The 27,883-nt window shown below is 47.0% G+C and overlaps 1 protein-coding gene across 1 annotated transcript; it reads right to left on the bottom strand.

Moving 5' to 3' along the window:
• Positions 1 to 2,192: 2,192 nt before the first annotated feature.
• On the bottom strand, positions 2,193 to 27,883 carry LOC137917118 (forkhead box protein O6-like). Its single transcript, XM_068760007.1, has 2 exons — positions 27,380 to 27,883; positions 2,193 to 3,905 (listed from the first exon to the last, which is right to left on the bottom strand). The coding sequence occupies exons 1-2, from the start codon at positions 27,881 to 27,883 to the stop codon at positions 2,193 to 2,195; spliced, it is 2,217 nt and encodes a 738-aa protein (XP_068616108.1).

The raw sequence follows: 27,883 nt of genomic DNA, 5'->3' as shown, positions 1-27,883 counted from the left end.
AAGTCAATAAAATAAAAAGGAGAACAGGGAAAGGAGCATCTTTAAAAAAAAACAGAAAGAAAGAGGAAGGGGACGGGAGTTTACTCCAACTACTACCACATTTAGGAGTGAGAAAGACAGGGCTCTTTCATAAATAAATATAGTCAAATTAGACATCATATATAGCTTTCTATCCAATAACAGGGAACTGCGTAATGTTTGCAACATAAATTAGAAGATAACTACCTTGTGATGCTCGTAAAAAAAAAAAAAACCCCGCACACGCATTTTCCACAAAGCGTGGCTAAAGACCCTGAAATAAAAACATTACCTTAATAACAGGTCTGATAGTCGGTGCCATGCTTGACCTTTCGCTGCAATAATACGCCCCCCCGCATCACCCCGCCCCTCCCTTTGTGTGCCGTATATGTTATAGACCAGGTACAGAGTCTCTTTGAGAGAACGATAGAATAGGTGTGTCCTCTTTTTCTCTCTCTCTCCAAGGCCAACGGGAAACAAGCGGCAGCCTTCCCCACCCATAAACACGGAGACAGTTGAGCAGAGCACATGTGGGGGGTGCAAGGTAACGGAGCATAGGAAGGTCATATCATACAGCATAACCAACGTAAATTTCACCATTAAATTCCATCCTTACAATATGGATGATTCAGTGCTGTCCTTGTTGGTCCTTAGAATTTCAACAATACAACAACAACTACGAGACAACATAATAAACACACAAAAAGTGGATGCGTGGATGGCTGTGAGGCGTCACACGAAAGACTCGTGCCACTCAGATCAGCTGATTGTTTTCTCATTCAATCTCTCTCTCTCTCTTTGCATCTATTTGAGAATTTGAGGCTCGGGGGTGTATAAGCGCTGAAAAAGTGAGAAAAGAAAACGCAGAAAACGGAGATGGCTGCCTGTTTTCAGAAATACACTGCAACAATGGACTGTTTTCTTTTTGTCTTCGCAGTTTCCTTTTTTGTACCTCCTGTAAGCGAGCGAGGGGACAGCGCCAGTGGCCCCTCTGGCGGGAGGACAGCACACAGAGTGACTTATGGCGTTAATCACAGTTTTGTCTCACTTTCTTGGCACATAAAGTTGGTGAGGACAGCGCGGCTCAGATGGCTGGGGTGAGAGACGGGAGGACATTGCGTTACATTCTCAATAATGGTGCATCACTGCCGCATCACTTTGGAGATTAAAAGCAAGATGCTGAATTTCAATCAAGCCACATTAATGGCTCGGTGTGAGGAATGGTCACTTTGTCTCCACTGGCAGGCAGAGAGAGAGAGAGAGAGAGAGAGGGAGGGAAAGAGAAATAGCCACGAAAAGCCCAGGTGAGACAAGGTGATGTGACATTAATTCACCAAATTGCTTGCTAGCCACTAATGATAGAATCCTTTTGATGATGTAGTGACAATATTCTCTAATCAGTGGGAAAAGGGCATTAAAAGAATATTATATCCAAGAGAAAAGTCAAAGCACCAAGGACTAAATGCATTAAGCTGTGAATTACACAATTGCTGATGTAAGATAATTAATTGGATCTGATGGGAATCTGAATGTCATTAAAACTGTTTGCAGCTCAGAGCCTTTCTTAAAGATATTGTAGAATTTTATTGAAAATCGTTTCAAATCTGGGTTGAATTTAATAATGTAATATTATAGTTTCATTGTAAACTAAGATGGGCAAAAGGGAAAATGCTATATCTAATTTTGAAAAGGATTTCCTTTACAAAGCAAATGAGGATTTTTTGTTCTTTTCCTTTTTTGCTGTCCCCATCACCGATAATGACAGCAAATAGGAAAAGTAGTGTTATTTTAATTCAATGCCAAAATGTGTCACTTTATCATCGGAACTTTTAATTTTCTCATTTGCTGCCGTCAGAAACTACAACCACATTACAAGCTGCTCTGTGACCGAGTGGCACTGCAAGATGTGACCCACTTGCAATAAAGTGCATTAAGAGTTCAGTTCTTATGGTGGATGAGAAGTGATGTTGAGCAAGCACAGTTGAGAAGATTGTCATCACAGTATAGTTGATATGAAGAAAAACCTAATGTGACATGAAATAGATCTCACGGGATGGGGGGCGGGGGGAGACGATAGGGTCCTGTAGCCTCTGTGTCAAGTCAAGAATATCTCATTCGAGCACAGTGCTTTGTGGGTAGGGCAGTTTTAAAAGGTAGGATGTGCAGTTCCAACGTCAGCCAGGCACCCAGCTCTGGTTGCTATGGGTCTGCTGTGGACCGGCCAGTCCGCCCATTCCCATCCCCATGCCCATTGTCACACCCATGCCCATGCCCATGCCAATGCCCACCCCCTGGGCTAAGGAACAGTCAAAGTTAAAGTCCATCTCCTCTCCAGAGTCCATAATGTCATGGAGGAGAATGGACTCGACATCACAATCCAAACTACCATGGAACATGTCAATGTCCAAGTCCGCTGGTAATCTCTCGTGGGGGTGAGGTTGGTGATAGCCATGGTAGTTGCTACTAACATTACCATTCCCCATCCCTTGGCCGTGGTGATATGGTCCATTTGTCATGCCTTGGTGTTGCGGGTCAGGGTAATGGTTGTGACGAGGGTGTGGTGCGGCAGCGACGTGGCAAGAGTCCTGGGGCATGCCAAGCATGCCTGCTGGGTTTGGGGGGAGGGTGGTGGAGGCTGGGAGATGGGCATGTGATGGCAGGCTGTACAGGTAGGGTGTTTTGTGGTTGTAGGGCTGCAGCTGATTGCTGCTGCTGTGTGGGGCCAGGGCCGCAGCCCGGGGCGGGGTGTGGTTATGACGCTGACTGAGGTTGTGGCCGTTGAGAGAGAGGCTGTGAGGTGAGCTGTGGTTGGTTATGCTGTTGTGACTGTGGGTATGACTGTGAGTTCTGTTGTGGTTATGAGCTGAGCTATGACTCAGATGTCCGTTGTGGCTGTGGTTGTGATTGTGACCATTGCGGGGACCGGGGTGGTGGTTGTGATGGTCGGAGCCTACTCCGTTGCTAGCTTGACACATCATGGGATGGCTTTCCCTCTCCTGTCCCAGTATCATGTCCTTGGAACAGTATTGCTGTCCGCCTGTTAGCAAACTCTGGAGAGCATTGGTGCTGGAATACGCCCGCATCGTTCCAGAAAAACTGGCTGGCTTGTTCTCCTGAATGGTCTGCATGGGCGAATGGTGACACAACAGCCCCATGCCTGTTGCACCAAAGACACCAGCACCATAGAGGCTCTGACCCTTCACCCCAGAACTGTAATGATAGACTGGGGTTTGCTGCTTATGTCTGCTGACAGCCGGATGCTGCTGGTGTCGCTGCTGAGACGGATGGTGGTGATGATAGCTATCCTCTATCAGCTGTTCATCCAGACTAATGGCGCCTGTTAGGTTTGCCAGCTGAGGCAACTGCTCCAAGGGAGGACAGCGATTCCCTGGCCCCATGGACGGAGAGCGGGCACTGGTTGGTGATGGATAGAGGTTGGGGGAGGTGGAACAGGATAGACCGCCCTCTTCTGGCTCCTCTTGCTCGCCCTCTGCGAGGATAGGTGACAAACGTCCACTCAGGGTAGAAGCTGACGAACTCGCTCTGGAATGGAGATCTGTCCAAGCATCAAACTCTGCCTCTGTGCCAGATACACCTCCAGAACCTGGTAGGCCTTTCTGTGGTGGACTGCAATGGTCAGGAGAGCCCTGGAGCCCCACTGCAGCAGACCTGGCTCCGATTCCGGGGCGGCCGACCCTCTTCCCTCTGATGCGGCCTTTACTTTTCAGGTATTTGGTGCCGTTGTCCATGGAGACCGCTCGCCGACGGGGGGCCTTGCCCATCTTCCCTCCATCTGGGTTCAGCATCCACCATGAACTCTTCCCGGTTCCCTCATTCTGCACCCTGATGAAACGCGTGTGGAGGGATAGGTTGTGCCGGATGGAGTTCTGTAGGGAGAAAAGAAACATGCAACAGGCGTTGAAATTAGATTGTGTATAAATGATATTTAATTTATTATCAAACTACTTTTGAGACAAAACAAAAATCATTGAAATCCAAGGTTAGAATCAAATGCAATGTAATCAAATCCAATTCAAATACGACGTCAAAACAGCGCTTGCAGAGTCATCGGAAATATGTACCAAATTATCAGGTTGCTTCCATGTAAATTATTAGATATAGACACAAAGCAATAGATGCAACCTGAAACAACCCCGTACGCATCAGCTTCACCCTGCAGACCCGAGACTCTTCTTAAATACGTCAATCCTCCCATTTTCAATCCGATCAATTTGTCTGTCCTCCTCTATCGTTCCTTTCAGCCGGCCTGATGTAAGCTGCTGTTGCTGGACGGACTCTACTTTTGAAGTTGGTGCCAGTCTGGCTTAGTGCCAGCCCCGTCTGTTTTTCCTCTCGTAGCTTGAATGGAAGGCTAATGGATGTATCCCACCCTCCGACATCTACCTCCACCTCCTATCTCCCTCTCCATGCCTTGTTCTGTCTTCATCACAATCCTCCCTTTCACTTTAGTCACCGACAAACGCAAATGTTGCGCCTTGACTTTGTTTAGGTTGCTTCACACGGTTCTTTGCAAACAATAAAAAAAAGAAAAAATTCGCTCCTGCATTCAATCACTCCACAAATTACCTCCCCCATTATCCTCTGCAGTCACTGACTGTAATTCCTAAGTTATAGTTTTTATAATGTGTTGTATCATTTACATCTCAATGGGCTGCTGAAGGCTGAGGGTTTCCGATGTACGAGTCTGTCTTTGCACTGCTGCTCTGCTGCGCATGAGGCATCTTGATGCTCAAGCAGGAAAGCATCAAATCAAACGCACCGCCTGTGGTTTAGGAATATACAGGCACAATAGATTGCTTCAGATTGAGCGGGCGCTCACGCTTCCGCCACCTCCATTATGTCGCAGATTATTTGTATTCACTCTGAATTGCTCGGCAGAGAAACAAATAAAATTGCGGAGCGAGAATACATAGATTGAAGACAAAACTGAATTCAGGTGATCTGCGAATGCCTCCTTGGGTTATCTCGCTGTGACACCGCCGGCATTGGGTAGCCATGGCAACCGGGTAAACGTGCAACAGCAGAACTATGTCATATTGTGGTGAGAGAGTGAGAGGGAGAGAGAGTGGGGGGATGGTGAAAAGGATGCAATAGGAGGCGGTTGTTTGATGCTACTGCTCCAACACGAAACCGTCTTTCATCTCCGCGGTGCCGGTCTGCAGGGGATGCCCGCTTCCTCCTTCTGACAGCTTCTCTGCGCGCCATGCCAACTCTGTGTCTCACCCGGGCTACATCATCCACCTATCATGCCACTCAATCCCCGTCAAGTCCCGTTCACGCCCGAATTAAACCATGTGTAAGCTTCCACGCCATTCCGCCACAGCCGGTTGAAAATGGGACATCTTTCAGAGAGATGATCCACTTCATTTCGCAACTCCGGGTGACCTGTCTGATTCAAATTGCGATTTATCCCTGTGTGAGGGAAGAGCAGCCCCATTGAACTTGGAGGGATTTGTCATCATCCCAAACCCTCTTTATCTGATGAATCCACCTGCTAGAGAGATTTCAGAGAGAGGTCAGCCATAGCACCGTCATCGCTTATGGCTGGATTTTTGTTGCGCAGTTTTCCACCACATGTTTTTCCCTCGTCCTGCTTGTGTGTGCCTGCATGTGTTTTAGAAACCAGGTTGCAGGTGGTTTGACTGTGGGTGTGGTTTCGTCCACCTCCTGTTCCCTGACTCTGAGTCAGGGGCAATTTGGCCAGCCTATGGCCCTCACGCCCCTGAAACAAGCAGTCACTGCTAATCCCCTTCCATCCCCGCGTAATCCCAGACAATCCTGGGCTAATCCCAAATTGATTCAGGGGCACTCCCAGCTGGGTGTCTCACAGAAATCCACGCCAGGTCACCATGGACACAGCAGGCTGTCCGGATATGCTATGATCCAATAGCAATACATCATAAAAGAAATCTGGGATATGTGAAGCAGGACAAATGTAAAACCCTTAAAGAATGTAGTGTTAAAATGGACATGTAATGGCTTTACATGTCCATTTTTGAAAATGATTTCCGAGGCAGGGATCTGATATTAAGCATTCCTTGATGCCTCCATCAAATCAACCTCTTTTACGCAGCGCTGTCCTTGAGGGCTGGCTTTACCACATTTTTCAGCCCGAGGGGTTGAGTAGAATAAAATTGAAAACTTTATTATGTATTAAATATTCATAAAATGGAAATTCTCTTTCAGCCCCCTGGCTTGCTGAGGTAGACGTATGAAGTTCACAGAAACATACAATGACAGAGAGGAACACTCGACTGGGTCCAGGAAGCTGGTTTCTATTCAAATCATGAGCCTTGTGGAAAAGGGTTCTAAATAATGAATGCACCAAAGGCTGGGCTTATGCAGAGATGCACCGCCTGGCCTGGTCTCACAATGCTAAAACAAACAGACTGAGTCATAAGTGGTAGTGCAACTCCTTTTGTTATGTTATCAGGTACATCCACCCTTGTCCTCACTCTACAAGCACAACTAAAGACTGATCGGGGTTAATTTGTCCATAAAGTATAAGAGGATAAAGGTTACTACTATATGCAGCAATCACAGTCGATTAAGGTGAACAGGGTTCTCTTGGTTGCCAGAAAATAATCAGCTTGGGATCACCTCTTATTAAAGTCTAAAAATCCTGTTATCTGATGGGCAATAGATAGATAGCAGGATATTTCTTTGTCATCAGATTAAAAGCTTGGGCTCTTTTCAAACAAAGTGGCACGTTGACACCATTTACATACGGCGGACTAAGCGCGGAAAAGCTTTTTTTGGAACCATTCGGCACCACTCATGGACATCTTACAATATCAGTCATTTCATTCAGGCGCCGAGGAGGGCCGTTTAGTGTCAGGTCAAAGACGTTTAACGACTAACATCAAGATCTACTTGTATTATGAAGCCAATATCGGTGCTCAATAAGCCGTATCCTCAATGTTCTCACCAGGATACCTAATGGCTAAAGGCTTATGAGTTCAATGACTGCCCGTTTGCCCAAACTGGCATAATGCCCAGCATGCCAATCTGTTGCAACTCCCAAGATGTAATTTGGATACTAGCATAGGGAGTCGATAATAGTGTGGGGGGTAGCGGTTGTTTTTTGGGACCCATTGGTTCATGGGATAACCTTACTGCACTGCACCCCCCCCCCCAGCACTGGCATGGAAGCAGCCGTGCTGGGGGTTATAGCAGGAGATGGGACGGCTCGGGGATAAGGGGCGGGACTATAGAGCTACCACGAGGGGCCCCTCCAGCCATACAAAGGGGTGCCCCCAAAATGCCCCCTATTCACCCAATCCTCCTCCCTTAGAACCCACTCAGGGCTGTCCCCCCCCCCCCCCCCCCCCCGCTCACACACCCATGCCCAAGCTCACACACAGAGGGGTAAAGGAAACAGGTCAAACGGTTTATGGGACGCAACTTGCGATGAATGCGCATTCATTCAAAACCGAAGTGAGTGAGGAACTAAGGATCGTGAGCCGGGTCTGGGAACCGGCAAAAAAGAAACCACTCAGCCGATTCAAACAACCTCAAGGGTGAAGCAGCATGGCGCGCTCGCCCAGCTAAGAACACAGCAGCTGTTCTTAAAGTGGCACCGGGTAAAGCCATTTGCCACACTCGACTGGTATTACCAAAACCATTAAATGCAGAATGGAACCATTATGCATTGTCAAAGGGTACCCCCACTATGGAACGCATTCATTTGATAAGCCTAAATCAAAGGGGAGTAACAGAAGCACTAACTGTGTTTATTGTGATGCCGTTTTTTTGCCTGTGCAGAAGGCAGGAGGGATCAGAGGGGGGGGGGGGGGGGTTCAACACAAGCAGTTTTGTTCGGCACAGGAATGAGTTTTGTCAGCTAAGCCTGTCTCCAGGCTATTGGTGGAAATTAGCGCCGGCTAAATATTCGCTTTCCATGATTGATGTCACGGCTCGCGTTGTCCCTTTGAAGGGAAATAAAGAATTTAGAGCCATGGATTAATAGGGACAGGGTAGGGGGACTTTTTTTTTTGTCTGACGTGGGACTTGAAGAGGGACTGAAGGGCCTGATGGTTGCACAGATATGACACAATGGAGCAGGGATGATATGGTGTATCAGAGAGTGAGAGAAGACAAGTGAGACTATGACAGCGAGTACAAGGAGGAAAATTGGAAATGTTTGTGCGTGTACGTGAGTAAGGAGAGGCCAGGAGAGAACGACAGAGATTTAGCTATTTGCCTGAGAAGCCCAGAGTCAGATGATTAAAATCCCTTTAGGAGGCTTCTTTAAGAGAGACAGATGGGCACCCATGGCCCGTTTTTGGAATGCAATCAAATTGAAAAGATTAAAAAGGAGTCTCTTTTATTAGGAGGTGAAAAACAGTTACTTCTCTGCCACATGCCATCATCGCCTCCGCAGAATCGGTCACGACTGCATTGGCATGCAACACACATCGCTAGCCCTTGTTGGGGGGAAGAAACCTGGGATTAGGGATTTCATTTATCTCAGTGTATGACTATGAAGTGCCTGTGGACTAAAAGAATATGCAAATTCTTGATGATTAAATCTGATTTATTGGGGGGCGGGGGGGGGGGGTGCATGGATATAAGGATTTCATTTCCATAGGTTCATTACAGAAAAAGGCTTAAATGGGCCTAAGTACTCCAGGACTTCACACCAATGGATGATTAAGAACAGAACTTTCACTTAATCTCAACATCAAATCTGAACAGGTGCGATTCCCGTGGCTGCCATTGCACTTGAGCAGGCTGAGTTTGCACAGATTCAAGGACTGTGAAAGGTGCTCTGTATCCGACCCTATTATTCCACAACACTGTAGGAGTACCATTTATTAAAAAAAAAAAAAGGCTTAAAATGGAAAGCAAGTGTGTGTTAGTGTGTCTATGGCCTAAGATCAGGAAGTGTTGTGGAGAGGAGTGTCACAGAGTTGGGAGGGGATTCCTGCCTGATTGTGCACTAATTGCATCCAGTGACTGGCGAGTCATCAGCCGTGCCCACCCTGGCGCCAGGGGAAGAGTTGGCACCGGGGGTTGGGGATCTAGAAGGGTTGCCGCAGCCTCGGTGGGTAAAAATAGAAGCCGACAGATTAGTGGAACATCTGAGACCCGGATAGGGGATCGGAAAAACCACTTGCCTGTTGCCAGGGACAGCTGAGTGTTTCCGGTGGGCACAAGATGCACACAATATGGGCAACATGCCTGACACCCACACACAAAGCGGGGCTCCCTCAAAAATGGGTATGTGCACGATAATTACAGCAAGCCAAAGTATAGCAGGGGTGTGGTTTTTCCACTGGGACCTGAAAGGTAGGCAGAACTCACGCCCTCCCACAGAGAATTCACACAACAGGTGTTTGGGCCGGGACACCTGTGGGGAGAGGGGGGCGCCTGCTCGCACTTCACACCTCGTCTAGGGAGCAAACTAACATTTTCCACTGGGCTTGCCATGCTTTTGTTAAAGACCAACACGTTTCTGGAGAGGCTTTTACAGCTCGTTTTATAAGACCGGCAAGATATAAGCGTGTGCAAAAGTGTGCACGAGTCAATCTGCATTTATGTGAGTGTTTGTGTGTCTCTATTTGTATATCAGCCCATTTAATAGGCAACAGGCACAGTGTGGATTTGATTATATTGAAACCTCCCTCTGCTCTATTCAAAGAAACTGTCAGGGAACAATGGAATCAATGCGGGCCCGGCTTTTCTTTTTTTCTTCCACTCTGCCTCCACATAATCTCATTCATAACAATGAGAATCTCATTTCCCACATTCTAAAGGTCACTGCACACCTCTGATCACACTTTAATAAACATCATTCTCAGCATTTAATTTAATTTTCAGCACAGAAGGAAAGTCACAGGCAGCCATGCACTCGGCATGCAAAATTCATCTGATCGTCCCTTTAATTGCTTCAATTTTACAGTAGAGAGAAAAATGACCGCAATCACAGGGAAGAAAAAGATTATCCGCAAATACAAAGACACGCAGGCACACATCTGCAGGACACACAGAGAGAGGCAACAGATAAGCGGAGTCGGTTATGTGCCAGTGTTGGCTGCATTTTAATAAACGGGCCTCGCAATTTTTTTGGGACCAGAACCAAACAGTTGCTCCACATCTCTTTGTCATCGCACATTTTAACTCTCACCTAAATTGGCAAACTGTACAAAAGCATCCACACATACAGCGCACAAACCCACAAACCCACACGTGGATGCGCACTCACCCTCTCACCCTCTCACATGCATACATTGGGCACACATGCCAACGTGACACAAAGCCTGGCACACCGGGCACACTCATTACCACAATGCCAAGCTACCAGTTGCTAAGGAGACCTGTGGGAGAGGGAGGGTTCCTTGTTGTTGCCATAGCAGCCAGCTCACTCCTTGCCAACTCTCTCCCTCGGGGAGAAACAAGGCGAGAGGTGTGTGCGTGTGTATGTGTGTGTGTGTGGGGGGGGCGGGGGGGGGGGGGGCGGTGAAGTGGGTAAAGGTAGGGGGCAGCAGTTTAATAGGGCTATGAGGTGCAGAGGAACTTCATTAGCCATCAGTGTGCACGACACCAGCCACCACTCCCCATGAATGCCGACCCACATTCACCACTTCAGCCTGCAGACTTCCACTTACTCACGCACAAGCCAGCAGACTCCCACTTATTTGCACACCTATATGAAGAAGAAGATAAAGCATGGCATGCTTAGAATGAAAAGCAGGGAATTGGAGAGAGATGCAGGGGAGGGGTTGAGAGGGCAGAGGTGGGCGAGGAACCAAAAGAGGATGGTGGAACAAAGGAGCGTTCGAGAGAATCTTGAACACAGAGGCCCGATTGGAAGAGTGGTGGGGGTGTGACTAACATGCGCATAGGTAGTTAAAGGCCGGATAGAGGCATTTCTCTGTAGCCTCGACCTCCAAGCCAACCTTGACCTTCAGCTACAGCCATCGATCCATCAAACTATACAACAGCACAGCAGCGACAGAGTAAAATATGGTTCAAATGCTTCCTCTGTGCACAAAGTATCTGCACAATAAAGCACGAAATTGCAACTTGTACGATCTGTGAGGTCATTTTAGAATGTTTAGCGAGATAAATTATAAGTTGTTCCCTGGGATGGTCTTTTCTCTTGTGCTATATCAAAAAAGCTCAAAACGTGCTGTGTATTTTTTTTCTTTCTCAAAATTTAGAGCAAATATTCCCAACATTTTACATCGCAGACTAAAATAAAATTCACTGGCAAACTTGAAAGTCCCTTGAAAGGCGTCCATTGTAAGCAAGCGCACAAAACATAATCATGATGATTGGTTGATATGTATTTTTGTTCCATCATATAGTTTTTCAAAACTGTGTTGTATGTATTCTCGCTTTGCATTCATTGGATATTTTATTTTAAATTGCAAATTGCACAAAGGAGCCTTGCCAGTCATCTTAATGTGGCGGCACATTGGCCTCAGCGCCATTAACAGTCATCCGTTACTGCTTTATCTACTTGAAAGGATAGGCTGCAGAAGCCGACTGTGATTTGGATAGAAGGACAAAACAAAGACAATGGGTTTTTAGAATTTGCCATATTAGAATACATCACTTATTGCATAAGAATGTGACCACACACAAAAGAAAAACTTTTATTAAACACGTTCTGTCCATTTAGAAATGTTAGCATTAGCGTCAGACGCCACAGTGACATGACAATTACATGTATGAGAAAGTGAGAACCAGCTGCTCATAAAACATTCGCAAATTACTGCATGAAAACAGCATTTTTAAGTCTTTCCGTTTTTGGAAATATCAGATTTTGGTACTCAAACGTGCTGCTTTGGTGTGAATCCTAACGGAAGGGAAAACGTGTGTTTGAATATTCATCCACGTTAATGTGGAAATGGCTGACGAGTCGGGAGGGGGGGGGGGGGGGGGGGCTGTGGTTATTTACAACCTGCATAAGAACCGATGATGCTCTCGGATGGCACTAATTCTATCCAGTAGACCGTCGAAAGGAGGGAGAATTCTGGTTTGTTCTAAATGGACCCATTATGATGATGCCCACCCGCCTCACCCGCGCTGACCCCAACCCGGGGTCGGCCAATTCAATGTGAGCTCATAGGGAGAGAAAGACACTTTGGACCAAGTGAGAGGCCCGAAGAGATGAGAACAGGGTTTACCCCTCCTCCGCTCACAATTTCCTGAAACAAAAATATCCCAATTAAGTCAGTTTGAGTTAGGTCCTGTGTAGTGTGTGTGTGTAGCGGGGGGGGGGGGGGGGAATAATCAGTGTATATGCAATAAATGGAAAAAGGGGGGGAAAGGCACTCAAAGTGGTAAAGGTCTATGAGAGGGAGCTGAGGAGCAGGGTTTGTATAGGGCTTGGGGGGGGGGGGGGTGAAGCATTCTCTCCCTCTTTCTCTCGTCTAAGAGGGCCAAACTTGCTCTCAGCTCCGCGACGGGAGACGCTGAAATATTAATCGCCACGCTCCAGCCGCAGACTGGTGAACACAATCGCTTCAAACTCCCACCCTAATGAGTGTGTTCATGAATGGCTAATGCGCACAGATGGGGGGCTGATGACTGGATGGAAAGCAAGGGAGAAGGGAGGAAGGGAGATGAGGAAAGGGAGGCGAGGGAGGAAGGAAAGAGGCATTTCAGCGGGGTGCGGTGTTGGTGGTGCGAGGGGGCCGTGACCTTTTAAGAGCCTCCTGAAACCTTAATTAGGACAAGTCCCGTGTTACTCTCCTATCTCGCACACACACACACGTTCATGCATGCCTTCACATAAACACAAACAGCATTTCTATGATGCCCTATGCCAGTCGTTCACCCCGTCACCCTTTACACACCCCACCGAGCTGACGTGCAGAATATCTGTGTGTAAAACGTCAAAACGACTCACGCAGGCTTCTGATGAACGCATCACATTCTTAGTCATGTTGGTGCACAGATGCATCCCAAAATAAACTAAAGCACGGGCAGGCATTAAAAGCTGCAGAGGCAGAGGTACGTCTGCTCTCACCCCCTGCTTGGATGCATCTCAGAGAGACGAGGGGACAAATCCGACGGGGGGTCTGAGGGGAGAGGTGAAGAGCTCTTTCACCATGACTGTCATTTACTTTCACAGAGAAGCCGAGTTGCATCTCACCGACGGCTGACTCCCATACGTGATTCCTAACCTGCTGGATGGGGCACACAGACCCAAGCGGGCCTCGACTGGAGCTGATTCCGAGGGAATGTTAATGTTTCGCATGCATCTTTCACAGCTGAATCTGGCCAGCACTTGTCCTCACCGCCGTCCTCCTCATCGTCGGCGCAGCCACTGACGTCAGAAACAGTTTGATAACATTTGGAGAGTAACACGAATGTGGGTTACCATGTCTTCCGGAGACTCTGCATTACCATAAAGGCCACATCCAGATTAAGACCACCCAGCGCACAGACGCATATGCAGATGAGCACACGCACACACACACATGCACAGACACGCATGCACAGCAGCATCTAATTAGAGGACCGAGATGCTGTGACCTAATTCATAACCTCTCCCGTGCAGTCGGGGGGCCTCTGCTAAAATCATCGGACGGATTATGGGAAGAGATGTGGTCATGAATTTGTTTTTAGAATGAAAAATGATTGGATTAGGGAGGAGGAAAAGGAAGATTTCACCATATCTGTAAAAAGCTTACATTGAGTCATGCTATGTTATAGTCATTTTATTCTGAACAATGAAACACTTGAGTTTTTGTGAATGTCGGCAAATTATGAGAGCTTTTTCTTTATTGATACTGTATGGATGCAGTATGACTTGATAGGCAACTTTTCTCTCCGCCAGGGAGAGGTTATGCTCTCAACTGGGTTTGTTTGTTTGCCCAAAATCATTAATTTTATCAGAACACTTGCTTTTTTCTTATTCTAAAAAAGGTGCAAAAGGCGTAGGAGTGTTTGCCTTTGGTGGAGGTACGCTTTTTAAATGTTATCTCCATCATTGCGCGGCTATCGCAATGCACTCATTTATTTAACGCTCATAAAACCTTAAACAGACACAGCTGTAACAACACTAGACTCCCAAACTGCCCTGACATTAAAATACCCAAATTAATGCCTCATATGGAAAGGAAAAACATTAATAGTTTTTTTTTTTTTAGCATTGCTCATTTGTGTTTGAAAATCGCTTCAAGATGAACCCATCATTAATTTAAAACATTCTACTTTGTCTCAGTTTATGTTTAGAGGGAAAACATTGCATTCTTCTCTCATTATTCAACAAAGGTGAATTTTAAGAGGTGGTTTCTCTAAAAATTGACCATACATGAAAGACTTGTAGCTCTTTCCTACAAATGACACCTACAACAGGTGCATTTAACTCAATGAAAACTTTCCAAAATGAACCTCAGAGGCCCAAGACCATATCTTACAGGTCATATTGCACCCGATGAGAGCGTATTTAAATTTGGTGGATCTGGATATTTGTTTGGATCTACACAAACTGCACATATTCAAAGGCACAAGCCCATAAAATATGCCAAATTTAAAGAAAGAAAAAAAACATGCACCAATTCGCTAAGAAATAAACAAAAATGCTAAAAGAAAAAGAAAACTGTCATAATGTAATCAAAAGAGAAAATCTATTCTGATGCAAGATTAATCCTCCCAGCAAGTTTCTTGGAAGTCTGGTTGGTAAGTCAGAAGTGAAGGACAAATGGAGGATTGCAGAGGTAAATATTCTGCAAACCCTTTTTATATATATTTAAAAAAAAAGTAATTTGTCTTAAAGCTCACATCATTAACGCGCCAGCTGCACCTTGTAATTACTTTGATTGCCCACGTCGATCCATCACATTAAAATTACTGAACAAAGATGCAGCTGGATGGAGACATTTACAATAAGTGTGTGAATGTGAGCAACGCCCATAGGTTGTGTACACATACACGTGGTCTCTCTCTCTCTCTCTTTCACACACACGCACACACGCACACACACATTGTGTGTGTGTGTGTGTGCAGCACTCCTGCAAGGGGGGCTGCAGCATTTCTGCCTGACTGGGGCTGTCAGTGGGTATCACTCAGCCTGGCAGTGTGGCAGTACGCAAGGATCATTAGTGGGCACTGAGTGAGGAGGAAGAGGGGAGCAGAATGGAGGAGCAAAGGAGAAAAGGGGAAAGAGGGGCAGCGCGCCTTAATATCCGTCTTGACAACATTACACACACATCAGTGCACTTTCCTCACAATCGTCACACCTCAGAGACCCGATCACCCCCTCTTCTGACATTACCCCCTCCCTCCATCTTACCCCCTTTCCTGATTTCCTCCCCCCACATCTCTGAAACCCTGCCCCTCACTTAAGCGTGGGTTGTAGCAGCTTTTTATTTCCCCGGCTCCACATTTATCTATCCCACTTCCCACCGTTCAGTCGCCATACGAGACAGAAGAGTTTCATCCCTCGCAGTGGTTCGTGTCAGCCCTCCACTCCTTCCATCAGCTTATTCATTTGCGCATTCAGCCATCAGTCCCGTCCATATGTCGACCCCTTGGAGCCAGAATGCTTCGCGTCAGCTGCCATTGGTCGACCGCTCCATCGTCACGGCTTTGAGACTCACCCTCTTCAGTCAGAGGGATTCCATCTGATCAACCTCGACCCCTCCAGGCCAATGACTTGTGCTGAGCGCCATAATTAACGTTTCTGACATTTAAGCACAGAACCGCCCCTAAATACGAGCAGAAGTGCTAATCCTCCCCTAGTTAGCTTACCCAGGGATCCATCTGTTTGCTTCACCGACGTAGCATTTATCACCAAGTGATTAGGCCCGTTGTGTAAGACATTTGTCCCATGTGAAATATTTGTAAGCTCGGTTTTGACACCTGTTGTGTGTGTGTGTGTGTGTGTGCGCGCGGTATAGCACTATAGCCCCGCTGATGACAACACCACAGTCTGGCCTGTTTCCAGCGGCGCCACGAGATTGAAGGGTGGATGGCGCAGACGTAGAAATGAAATTGGCAAGTGACTATTCGTGACAGATCATGTGCAAATGCAGAACAGTGCGACAGCGAGAAGGCAAATGAGGCCACAGGAGACTCAGTCTATTGCAAAGTGAGAAATCCTACTGGACTTTACACTTGACCCTACAATCTGGTGCTGAAACAATTACCAACACATTGTTAATTATTTTTTATAGAAGCATTTCTGCACTCGCCATCCTCAAAATTGCAACGATTTTGTAATTTGTGTAACTATAACCACATTTTCTCTTTGTAAATCAGACTAAGAATACAACTAAAGGTGATTCTTCGCTCGACGAATGCTGGCATTGAGGCTCTGGACACGCATGCGGTCATCTTTTTAAGCACTAGGCAATTATTCTATGAATTAAGTGATCCATAGCTTCACCGGGGATGTAAATAATCATCTTCTTTTTTTTTTTTACTGCCATTATGGATGATGTGAATATTACCTTCATAGTTTTAAACACTGCCGTAGCCTACAGCTGTAGCCCGCTCATTGTAGCCGAGTAACGTTACCCCACATCATCTCCTACTCGCCTCATCCTACCCACACATACAGACACCGCCAACAAGAGGAGCCTCAGTCTCTCTCTCTCTCTCTCTCTCACACACACACACACACACACACACACACACACACTCACACACAGTCTGACCCAAGCAGCATCCCTTCAGCCGCCCCTCGTGTCACTCATTTAGATCTCTCCCTGCCCGGTCTTTGGGCATGGATCACTTATAAGGATTTGAGAAAAGACTTCACTAAGCTGATTGCCACAGCAAGGGGGCGGGGGGCAAATTACCATTGCACAACTGTGCAAAAACCTTCTTGGGTCATGACTTGCCTTATGTAATAGACTGTGCATGTATGTGTGTTCCCGAAATACCGCTCCCGCCCCAGCGGCCCCTACGCCATGCCATTTACCCATTTTGCACTAATTGAGGGATCTTTTTTCGGAAGCTGCATTCGTACACATTTAATTATTTATTTTGACAGGGATCAACCTGGTGGCTAGTGGGGGGGGGGGGGGGGGGTCGGGAATGTGTGTGTGTGTGTGCGTGCGTGTGAAAATGAGCAGGGGACAGCGTAGCTTTATTTTGGGTAAATGTGTGTAAGGTCCAGAGGCACTGTAAGCTAATTCTGCCACACGTCTGTGGGGCTTTGCATGTACGAGCTGTATGTAAGATATTTACGTGCATGTCTACTGCGTCTCAGTGTGCATGGCTTTCTGGGTGGAATGGGTGTGCACTAATGGACACACACACTTGAGCTGAAGTGTGCAAAGTGTAGCTGAAGTGCAGCCAAGTCTAGCTTGCAGTCCTGCTTGGAAGCCGCATGATCTACCCGCTACAATTCTAGCTCTCTACTCTCTCCCTCGCCATTTTCCTTACCTCCCTCTCGACGTTCTTTATATTTCTGTCTCTCTATCAATGTAATATTTTCATCCCCTCTTCATTGACTGAGCCAGCCGCCCCTGTCTCGCTGTTAAATCTCTTTATCCCGGCTCTAAGAATGAGGAGATGGGTTCAGCGTCTTCGCTGGGTGGCTGTGGACTTTCCTTTCTCCCACCCCACGCTGTGCGGTGAAGAGGATGAAATAAGGGGAGACGACATGCAACCACCAGTAGTCTTGACCTTTATCAAGCTCTAGCGCCTAAGGCAGGGTGAATGAGACATTAAGAAAATGACTGAGCATTATTAACCCCTACTTACACACACACACACACGGCACATTGTCTGGTCTGAATAATGGGTCTCATCCCCATTTCCTTCACTGGCACTTTTGTGGCACTAACACTTGTGCATTCTGCATCACGTCACTTTAGAAAGAAAAGAATGGAAGGACCAGCCCAACCTGCCAGCTCTGATTGTTTAACTGTGATTGATCCCCAATTGAGCTCCAGCTTCCCGGTACTCCTGTGAAAGCCAATTCCTGTTGAGAATTGATGCTTCATTATAAACCAGCTGCACAAAGTTCCTCGGGTGATGCATCGGCCTACGAGAAAGTGGACCTGTGAGGTCCAGATGTCAACCCAGACTGCCACACTCCCAGCAAATGGAAGATTGTTTCCTTGTTTCTCCTCTTCTTCTGTCTTCTTCTTTCAAGTCCGTGTGCACCAGTCATGCACATGTGCACATGTGCATGACTGGTGCATGTGTGGCCATTTTTCTACTCCAGTCAATCAATGAGCAGAGACAATTCACAGAGTGACATTTACAGAGAAGAAAGGGAGCCATTTATCACTTTAGTTTCGGGATAATAAAAGAATGACTGAATGAGCTAGTGCATGTGTCGATGTGTGTGTGTGTGTGCGCGCCTGTGTGAGGGAGAGGCGAGAGAGAGAGAGCGTGCGAAAGATGAAAAGGGGATTTCAAAAGCACATAAAAGGAGCGGGAGAAATGAGCGAGGTAAGAGGGAAATGAGTGATAAAAAGGCTACTTTGTGGGGAGGACTGCGAGTGTGAAATAGAACAAGTGAGGATAGAAGAGACGGCCGTGAGTGACTGACAGTGAGGAAGAGAGCATGAGAAAGAAGGGTCCGGGAAAAAAAACCCTTGGGTACTGAAAAGGAAAAAAAAGACAGACACAGAGGAAGGGATCGAAAAAGGCTCGCGCCACAGAGAGAAGACAAAGGAGGAAGGAGGGAAGGAGACAGATGAAAAAAGCATCCGAGTGAAAGAGAGGAAGAGGAGCCAGCGGGGCAGACATGCTGGGTTCACTCAGGGCTATGAGCAGACTCGGAGATCAGACCTCACACGGTCAGCATAATAAGCGCCGGACCCAGTGTCATGACCCAGATTCATGCCACTAACATACAAATCCAATTGGGGAGGGAGGACCCCCCCCCCCCCCCCCCCTTGCCTAACCCCCCCCCCGTCAATCCCAGCTGTTCTCAGTCACCTCATAACCCGACAATATCGCCCGAATCCTGGAACCTCCCCACACGTGCTCGGCTCCCACAGATAGCCTCACACATGGCTTGTTTTACACACACACACACACACACACACACACACGTGTAGCGCCACACTCGTAACGCAATTTCCTTCCAAGGTCAGCTCTCCCTTTTGGGCCCAGGTAAGCACATATTACAGCTCAGCGGGGTGCTTTGCCGATTCCTGACCAGACACTAGCTGAGGTGACCTCCAGAGTCCCATCCATCAGCCGCAGGCTCGGAGCTCAGCCGCCGCATATCCACCAGCCATTAGCATAACAAGCATATTCTTTTTTGAACATTACTCTTGCGGCTCCTCCTCTGCGCGGCCCTCCCTCTCCCTATATGCACCTGCTCCTATCAGTCAACGTTAACTACATTTCCCTTTGTGACCCAGCTCCCTCCATCATTCGCCAGGACCGCCAAGCTCAGGTAAACTGATCGACAGCCCTTATACCCTCTCCTCACCCCCTCCCACAATCCTTTGGTTTATGACAGGGCCTTGATGGACAGGCGGAGAGGAGCGAGAGACCCAGCACGTGGCTGCCGGGAAGGGTCCAAAGATGGAGCGTTATGAAATACACCATTTAGCTCGCCATACATCATCTCTTTCTCAGGGACAGACATGGCAATATGTGTGCGGATAAACACACATTTGCACACATGCACTTGGACACGACCATCAATCCCTTGCATGCAGGAAGAGATATCCGATGAAGAGGAAAAATTGAATTAGGAAATATGGGCCCCCGTGATTTGTGGGAAGGAAGTTTTGTGGCTGGGAGAGAAATACGGCTCGGAGCGCACGTCATCTTGAGGCGAGGGCAAAGAGGAAGAAGCATCTGTGTCGTTTGTCTAAAGTCCCCATCGAGTTAGTGACTTGATTTGAAATATTCATATACATGTATGACAAGATCAGGCCCATTATGTCGCTCGCTCGCCAGGGCTTCACTGAACAGGCTGAATGGAAACGCATCAGTCAGTCTGAATGATAAAGACAAGACACATTACAGAAGCCTATAGATGGGCACAAAGAGGAATATTGTTATAGCCTGATATCAATAATGGCAACATGGATTCTACGGTGTCATCAGTATGATAATGTGCTGTAGGCTATTTCAAGGATAAAACCGTCATTACAATATTTCACAACGCACATAACAAAGGAAAACAAATTGGGCCTCGTATGTAGTGCGTGATCATAAGGCATCGTGTTGCTTATGTTTTAGATGCATCAGCAGTCACAAAGATCAATAAATCACATGACTTATGACGGCGGCAATTTGAAACAGTTATTAATATAACAAATATGGTTCGTATCAAGACATCATGATTTAATTGCAAGAGAAGCAGCAAAACATCACATCTGAAGGAAGTTAATTTATCATTTTGGTACTCAATTAATAATTGTGTCACACTATTGTATATCTCTTTGTTCCTCATGCACAAAATATCTTGAAAGGTTGTCCATGGATTTTAATGACATTTTTCAGAAGGCTAGATCCAAGGTCTCGAGGCAGATCGCTTTTTCCACAGGACGTTTTTTTAATAGCAATAAAAAAAGAAAAAAAATAATAGGCCAATTAAAACTAGAAAACATGTGTCCAAGAACACACACAAAAAAAGGACCTGAATGCGAGCAAACCTCAGCTTGATGGTGCATAAAATATAAAAATAAGCAAACTGAAGAAACCAATTATGAGGTGCACACCTTTAGGCCACAACGCATGTGTGAAAACTCATTCAGCTCTGCAGATGCAGCCATTAGGGTAAACCGCTCCAAAAAAAAAAAACGCACATCTTGCCATGACCAATGTATGGTGACTCACTACTATGCTAAACTGGATCCAGATCTGGGAGATCAAAATGCATATTTGTAACTGTAATAGTTCACAGCCTCCAACATAGAAAATACACCTGGATCTTGGCCAATATTGGGAAAGTTATACTTTGATGAGAACTCACACACTAATAAACACCTGATTCAAATAGGAGCCGGTTTTAAGGATCAGTGAATTAGATGGTATTGCTCAGAGTGACTTCATCATGGCAAGCATCCCCATAGTTTGTGATATACTCTGTAATAATACAACAGTTGATTATCTCCTGGCGATATAAAAAGGCTTTCTGCACCCCCTAGTTGCAGAAAGGCTTGTCACATTGATTGAAAAAATATTTTCTATTGTTCATGTTTTCTTGATTTGGTCGGCGTTGGTGGAAGAATGCCGTTTGAACGCTGACGCCGAGTTGCTGCTGTCAGAGATTCCATGGCCAAACGGTACGGTCTCTATTTCCTTTGAAGCAAATGAGGCCACGCTTTTAAGTAGGAACAAACTCCATGTTCGTAGCATGTCGCCGCTATTAAAGGTGACCGTAACGCCACTGTTATGGCGCATGTCAGCCTGAGGCATGCGTCGCTGCGATAGGGACGAGTGATGATAGAAATGGCGTAGAACAGACTGAAGCGGAGCGGGCCCTGTAGTGATGGAGCAAAAGACAGAGAGAGAGTCGACCCAGCATGACTACCGCCTGCCTGAGTGGAGCAGCCTGCCTGCAATTAAGGTGGAATCAGGGAGAAATCTGCGCTGCCTTGATAATGAGCCTCGTCTGAATTATTAACGAGAGCTGTTCCCCCGGGACCCGGGCTCACACTGAGCCCATCAACCCCCCCCCCCCCCCCCCCCCAACACACCCACATGCACACAGACACACTCTCACGCACTAATGTAGGGAAAAGCGAGAGGAGTATGCTCATAAACATGCACACACACACACACATGTTGATGCGGATGAGCTGCAACCATGCTGCCACAGAAACGGAAAGATTTCAGGTCCACGAGGTCTGACACGTTTTATTTATTCACATGCTGAAGCGAGTAGCCAAAGCCATGTTACAATATGTAATAGAACCATTTATCTGTGATGGGTGTGACTGGTGTGAGTATGATGTCGCTTGGGGGGGTAAACTAAGCAGAGACACAAAGGTTTTAACTCTTAGCTTATTGAAATATGGGGACTGTGGCTGTATGCCCAGAGCTGACTGTGTGTCTGGTAGCATCTGCAACCCTCAAAGGATCTTTCCATTCATTTACCTCCATCCAAACTTTACAGACCATTTCCACGAAAGAGGTGTGAAGAGATGTGCTCTAGCCGTCCATCTCCCCCCATCAAACACCCAAAACATCAAACTGGCGCTGTCTCGTTGAGAAGCGTGAACCAAATTCTGTCCCCGAAGCTGCTTTGCCAAAGATCCCGCAGGCGAGCGCCACAACTTCCACACGAGCCAATCGCAGCGAGTCAGATGGGTTTCAATGCAAATCAGAACCACTTCCGCTCTCCCTCAGCCCCCCCCCCCCCCTCTTCTCCCAAATACAATTCTTCACCCCACCAAAGAACAGAGTGTTCCTCCATGGGTGGTTTCAGGAGGCACGAATGTGGCGTTTTGTGTGTGTGTGTGTTGCGTGCAAATGTGTGTGCATGTATTCAGAGGAAATAGTTGAAACCATCGGTCTTAATAGTGCCTTTGGAAACGAATGGCACCTTCACATTCCTCCATTTAGCTTCTTCAGTTTAAGAAAAACAAAGAACTGAAATGTGCATTTAACATTTTGACAAAAGGTCCCCAAAAATAACATACATTTAAATCAAACAGAAATGCTATGGGGAACAAGTTTGACGAGGAAACGCTTCAGCATCCAAATTTGTTCAAGCCTGTCAAATTGGGGAAATTGACAGGCTCCTCCGCCTACTCCAAACGACAGCGAGGATTTGAGCATTGTTAGTTCTTTAAGATAATGTGCGATACGAGATCTCCCTTTGATAAGAAGAGACGCCTTGCTTAAGGCGCTCTCGATCTCTTGACAGGAGGCGGCTAAAGCTCAAAATCCTGACATCGTAGCTCCTTCCAGAAAGGCTCCTCGCCCCAGTTGGCCCCTGTGCCAGAAGACACTACGACGGATCAAAATGTACAGAACGAGACACAGGATATGGACGGAGCAAAAGAGGCAGGCGGAGAGATGAATGGTTGAGATAACACGGGTGTCTGCTAGATAAAGTGATAAAAGCAGAGCAAAGAATTATCAAAGGCAAACTTATATGGTTTTTCATATTACTGCCTCCTGATTGCTGTCGTCTACCATATTTGGATGCACGCCCATGCTTTGGTAATTTGCATGTACATGAATCATTTTCAGTGAGAAATGAACTGCCACGGTTGCCTGAAGGATGCAGGAAGAAAGGCAGCGAAAACGGGCTTCTTGGCATCAGATACCCGACTCAACCTGAATATACTGCCTGAACCCAACCTGACTCTGGCGGAAAGAGCCAAGGGGAGATGTAAGGTGCTCATAATCCTGCACCATAAATCTGTCCAGCCTGCATCATATGCTCTCATTTTCTGAGCGAGAGCGTGCGAGTGTGTGTGTGTGTGTGCGTGCGCACGCATCACACACACTCTCAAATTACTCCGCTCCCCTGAGCCAAGACGGAGGAATAAGAAATGAATCAGCTGAAGTCCCGGATAGTTTTCTGTCTCTCTAGATTCCCGAACCATCATCAAACAACACGAGCATCTATTTCTCCATAGATGCAGCAGACACACACACACACACACACACACACACACACACAGACACAGGTGTCGCTAGACCCTCAAAAAGAAAGTTTCTCATCTTTCCATTTCTGTCAAACGCACTCTCCACTACACGTTTCGACTTTCATATCCCTCACATTCGACAAGTGTCTCCTTTCGGCAGCTGAAGGAGCCCACGCAGAGCGACAGGACTTCCAGAGCTCGCCTGCCTACTTACCTGTGAATCAATTAGATAAAGTGATATGATCCAGCACGTTTATAAACACAAGTGCCTTTACAGAAGATTACACATGATGCGTACCCCACAGAGGCATTTGTCTCTGCTCATGATTTCCTCGCATGCAATTTGTAAAGGAATTGTTTTATTTTCTGCCAATAAAGGAAGCCCCGTGACCTTTTGCCTGGCTGGCCCTGCAGACCGCTCCTTAGACACTTTATAAATAACACTCAAGTCGCTTTGGATTAAAGTGTCTGGGTGGACTGCCTGGCACCCTTTGCCGACCTGCTTCACAATCCCCGGGCATCTGATGGCCAGGAGCGTCAGGAAAAAGCACTGAACCGTAAACACATGCAGGAAGGAAAAAAAACTATGCATCGGACATTAAAACAGGCAGAACTAGAAAAGCACTGGGAGAGCGCAGACCTCCGCCAAGCATTTCATTCCTCTCCCAATTGGATTTACACCATGCACATGGTGATCTGGATTTGAAATCCATAAATGGGCTTTTAATGTTATATTTTTTCCTGACCTCATTCTGGATCCGATCCAGAAGACACTTTGCATAATAGTGAATATTCGGATCACTCTCGAAATTTAATGGAATCTAAATTTGACCTTTCTTCAGATTTCTTTTTGATCACGATCCATACTGCAGTTTTTCCATAATCCTGCTAACAGGCAAACACCATCATAAACAGACACACAGCCAATTGCATATACATTTAAAATAATCCTTTGGAGGATGTGCAACACTTTTCTATTTAAATGTGCTTAATGCACAAGAACCGATGGTATATTCGAGATTGTTGCTCAGGCTGGATGCCAAAACAAACCATGCTGATATATACAATCAAGCAAACCCTGTCAGATTAACAATGATGTTATCTAACCCCCATGACGATAATGAAGTTATCGGCGCCTACAGGGCGATCCCCACACCACGCTCCTTTTAAACCCCGCCATTAGAGGCATTATGAAGCCGAGAGCGAGACTTTGCACTATTCTCTGCAGTGACATACTGTCACAGCAATCAGTGGGCCCAAACACACATGCCTATAGAAGCAGACAGCCCCTCCCCCCTGCGGTAGCCGCATGCACACATGCACACCGTCCCCAATGCTTTGTTGCAACTCGCGTGCGATTCTCCCACGCACAACGCAGCGTGTCGTCACGGACACTGACATGCCACACGATTGATGAGGAAGCCCCGAACCACAGCCTTACATGCAAGGTAAAATCTTGATCTGAAGATGTCTGTGCCCCCCCCCCCCCCCCCCATCAGTGTAGAGGTGATTAGGAGTCCATGACCTCAGAACCGCATCCTTCCTAGAAATCAGAAGCCATTAGGTATTTATAGGGGCTTAATGGTTCTGTCTCGGCGTACCGGCCGTCTAGTACCCGTCGTCCAGCCAGCCTCGCATCCGAATCCAATATCAATCACGGCAGGCTAATTTACAACACAATTTGCTTCTGAACATCATTTTTCCACGAAACCGCCAAATAAATTCCAAATTTGATCATCTATCTCAAGAGCATTTCTGCTTTTAGTCAGTTGTCGACCAGCCGTCAAACCCAAACCCCTGCCCCCCCCCCCGCCTGCCGCTCGTGCAAACTGCCATGCTATATACACCACTTTATTTCATTTGATTTCATCAGCAGCTTACCAATGATTCTATAATCTTTTTTTTTTTTCCCATTTTCCTGTCACAACAGAAAAAAAAAAGCAGACAGCTCTTTGCTCGTGTACGATATTGTTGCTTGAGATGAAAATGTAACGGCTGATCCGAGCAGTGATTCCAACCTGCAACTGCGGCTGTCAAATATAATTGCCTGGTGTGATTCATTACATTTAAAATCATATTGTATGAGAGTTCACCTGCATCAGGGAGGATGTAGCATAGCATCGAGGACGCCCCACGTCACCGACACGGCTCTGTAACCGATGTTTTAAGCGCCCACACCTTTTTTTTTTTATTGAATAACAACCCTAAATGAAACCATTTTCATGTCACCTTTTTTGACATGCAATGCTAATTTTAGGGTTTTTCTGTTGCCTTTCCAACAGCAAGAACAAAAGGCTCTGCTCTGGCTTCATTATATATTCTAAATAAATCACATTTTAAATTGATTTTCAAGATATTGACGGCTAGATCTCCTGCAGCATCAGAAATAAGGACAATATTTACATCCGCTATTTATTCGGCTCCTGCAAGTATAAGCTTGCACATGCGACTCCAAAGTGTATGTTTGCATTGCTATTATGTCTTTAACTAAGATCAGGTCAGCCCTGTTACAGACATTATGGCTGCCTGCTTTAAACGACTTGTTTAATCCCCCCATCATTACCTGGAACGGGCCCCATGTCTCGCCTGTGGCCTGGAATAGCCCTGGACCTCAGACTTGCCACTGTTGACCCCCTCCTAATTTGCAGTTTCATAAATAGCAGACTGGGACTTTGGCACTAAAGATAAAGAGGCCCTATGGTTACAGTCTTGGTGCGAGTTCAGAGCTAATGAAACAAAGTCTACCTGGGGACACACCTTGAGACGGGTTCGATTTAATTGGACGGGCTTAAGGTGTCCGTCAGGCGCTTGCGATTAGAGCTGAGGCCAGCAGAGGAGACAGTTTATCTTATGCAACAGCATCGCAACAAGTATTGACAACAGAATCACCAAGATACGACAAAATACAAATGATTTCGCCTCACGGCTATTGCTCTGATTTATGACTGAATGTACGTGAAGGACACGCCTACCTACGGTCCTGAACAAATAGAAGTTGTGAGGCACTCCCAACTAAGTAATCCATTCTGGTAATGTTGAATGTTTATTGTGACTAACAATCTATTGAATAATGGGTGGTGGCAGGAACGCAGGAGAAGCTGGCTAATAAATTAGAAACCAGACCGTCCCACAGGGCTCAGATACGGCACAAGCAAAAATGACCCCAAAAACAAGGGGTTTCCATACTGTACAACCACACGCCGGCATCGAAATAATGAAAAATGAACATCTGCAGTCTGGAAGGTCTTGTCTCAGCGAAGGTGCGCCTTCGGGGCATGCACTGCCGCCCTGCTAATCTACCCTGTCCTCAGATGGCCATGATGAATAGGAACAAGATGAGGCCGGGAGACAGAGGCTAATAACATGGGCAGACGTCCAAGAGGTTAGTCTAGGCTCTCCGCCAGACAGGCAGCAGCGGTGGTGGACTGTGGTCAGCTGTGGACGCCCCCCCCCCCCTCTGAATACTGTGGATTAACTGATCTGTGATCTTCAAGTGTCCCTTTTTGGATTCTTTGATCTTTTTTTTTTTTTTTTATCTGTGTACTGCTCATTTGCATGAAAATGCACTTGATAGATTCTTCTACTTCGAGTGACACTTTCAAGGGGGGGGGGGGGGGAATTATAGACTTCTTACGAACAGACCTCACTTACAGATTAAATTCTGCCGTCAATGAGCTATTAGACTGACGGCAGGAATGAACTAAAACAAGATTACGCACGGCGCCATTCGTGCGTAACCGAATCCCCACTGATGACGTGTGTGTGGCACGACGAGAGGCGAACGCAATCAGAGCGAGTGTCACTTCCTAAGCCCCCCCATTGTGTGCCGGTCTACGTGCTTCGTGCCTTACCTTCCAGCCAGCCGAGCTGTTGCTGTCGCCCTTATCCTTGAAATATGGCACGTAGCGCACCATCCAGTCGTAGATCTGTGACAGCGTGAGTCTCTTTTCCAGGGTGCTCTCGATGGCGCGGGTAATGAGATCCGCGTAGGACTGGTTCCCCCACGCGTTCCGCCGCGAGGACTTGGCTTTGCGCAGCGGTCCGGTCGCGTCGAGCGCCGCGCCGGCCAAGCACGGATGCGTCGCGCCCGCGGGTGCCGGTGCCGGTGCCGGGGCTCCTCCGGCTGGATGCGTCAGCTCTCCCGGCGTTCCGCCCACGAGCCCCGCGCCGCACGCCGGTGCGTCCTCGGGTTCCACCTTGATGCGCGGCAGCGTGAGACCGACGCTGACCTCCTGTCCACCAGGGAAGTCCTCCGGGCAAGGCGGCGGCCAGGTGCACGAGCGAGGCCGGCTTCGCGGCTCCAAATCCGAATCAACCTGATGAGAGTCCAACTCGTCGTCCTCCATCATCAACAT

This window comes from Brachionichthys hirsutus, chromosome 3, assembly GCF_040956055.1.
Source record: "Brachionichthys hirsutus isolate HB-005 chromosome 3, CSIRO-AGI_Bhir_v1, whole genome shotgun sequence".
Lineage (NCBI taxonomy): Eukaryota > Metazoa > Chordata > Actinopteri > Lophiiformes > Brachionichthyidae > Brachionichthys > Brachionichthys hirsutus.
This window is presented reverse-complemented; position numbering and strand designations above follow the sequence as displayed.

Bases quoted from the DNA above. Each gene is read 5' to 3' on its own strand.
- LOC137917118 (XM_068760007.1), bottom strand. From the start codon at position 27,883: ATGTTGATGATGGAGGACGACGAGTTGGACTCTCATCAGGTTGATTCG. The intron at 3,906-27,379 runs GTAAGGCACGAA...TTCTCCCTACAG, and splicing joins ACAGCTCGGCTGGCTGGAAG to AACTCCATCCGGCACAACCT.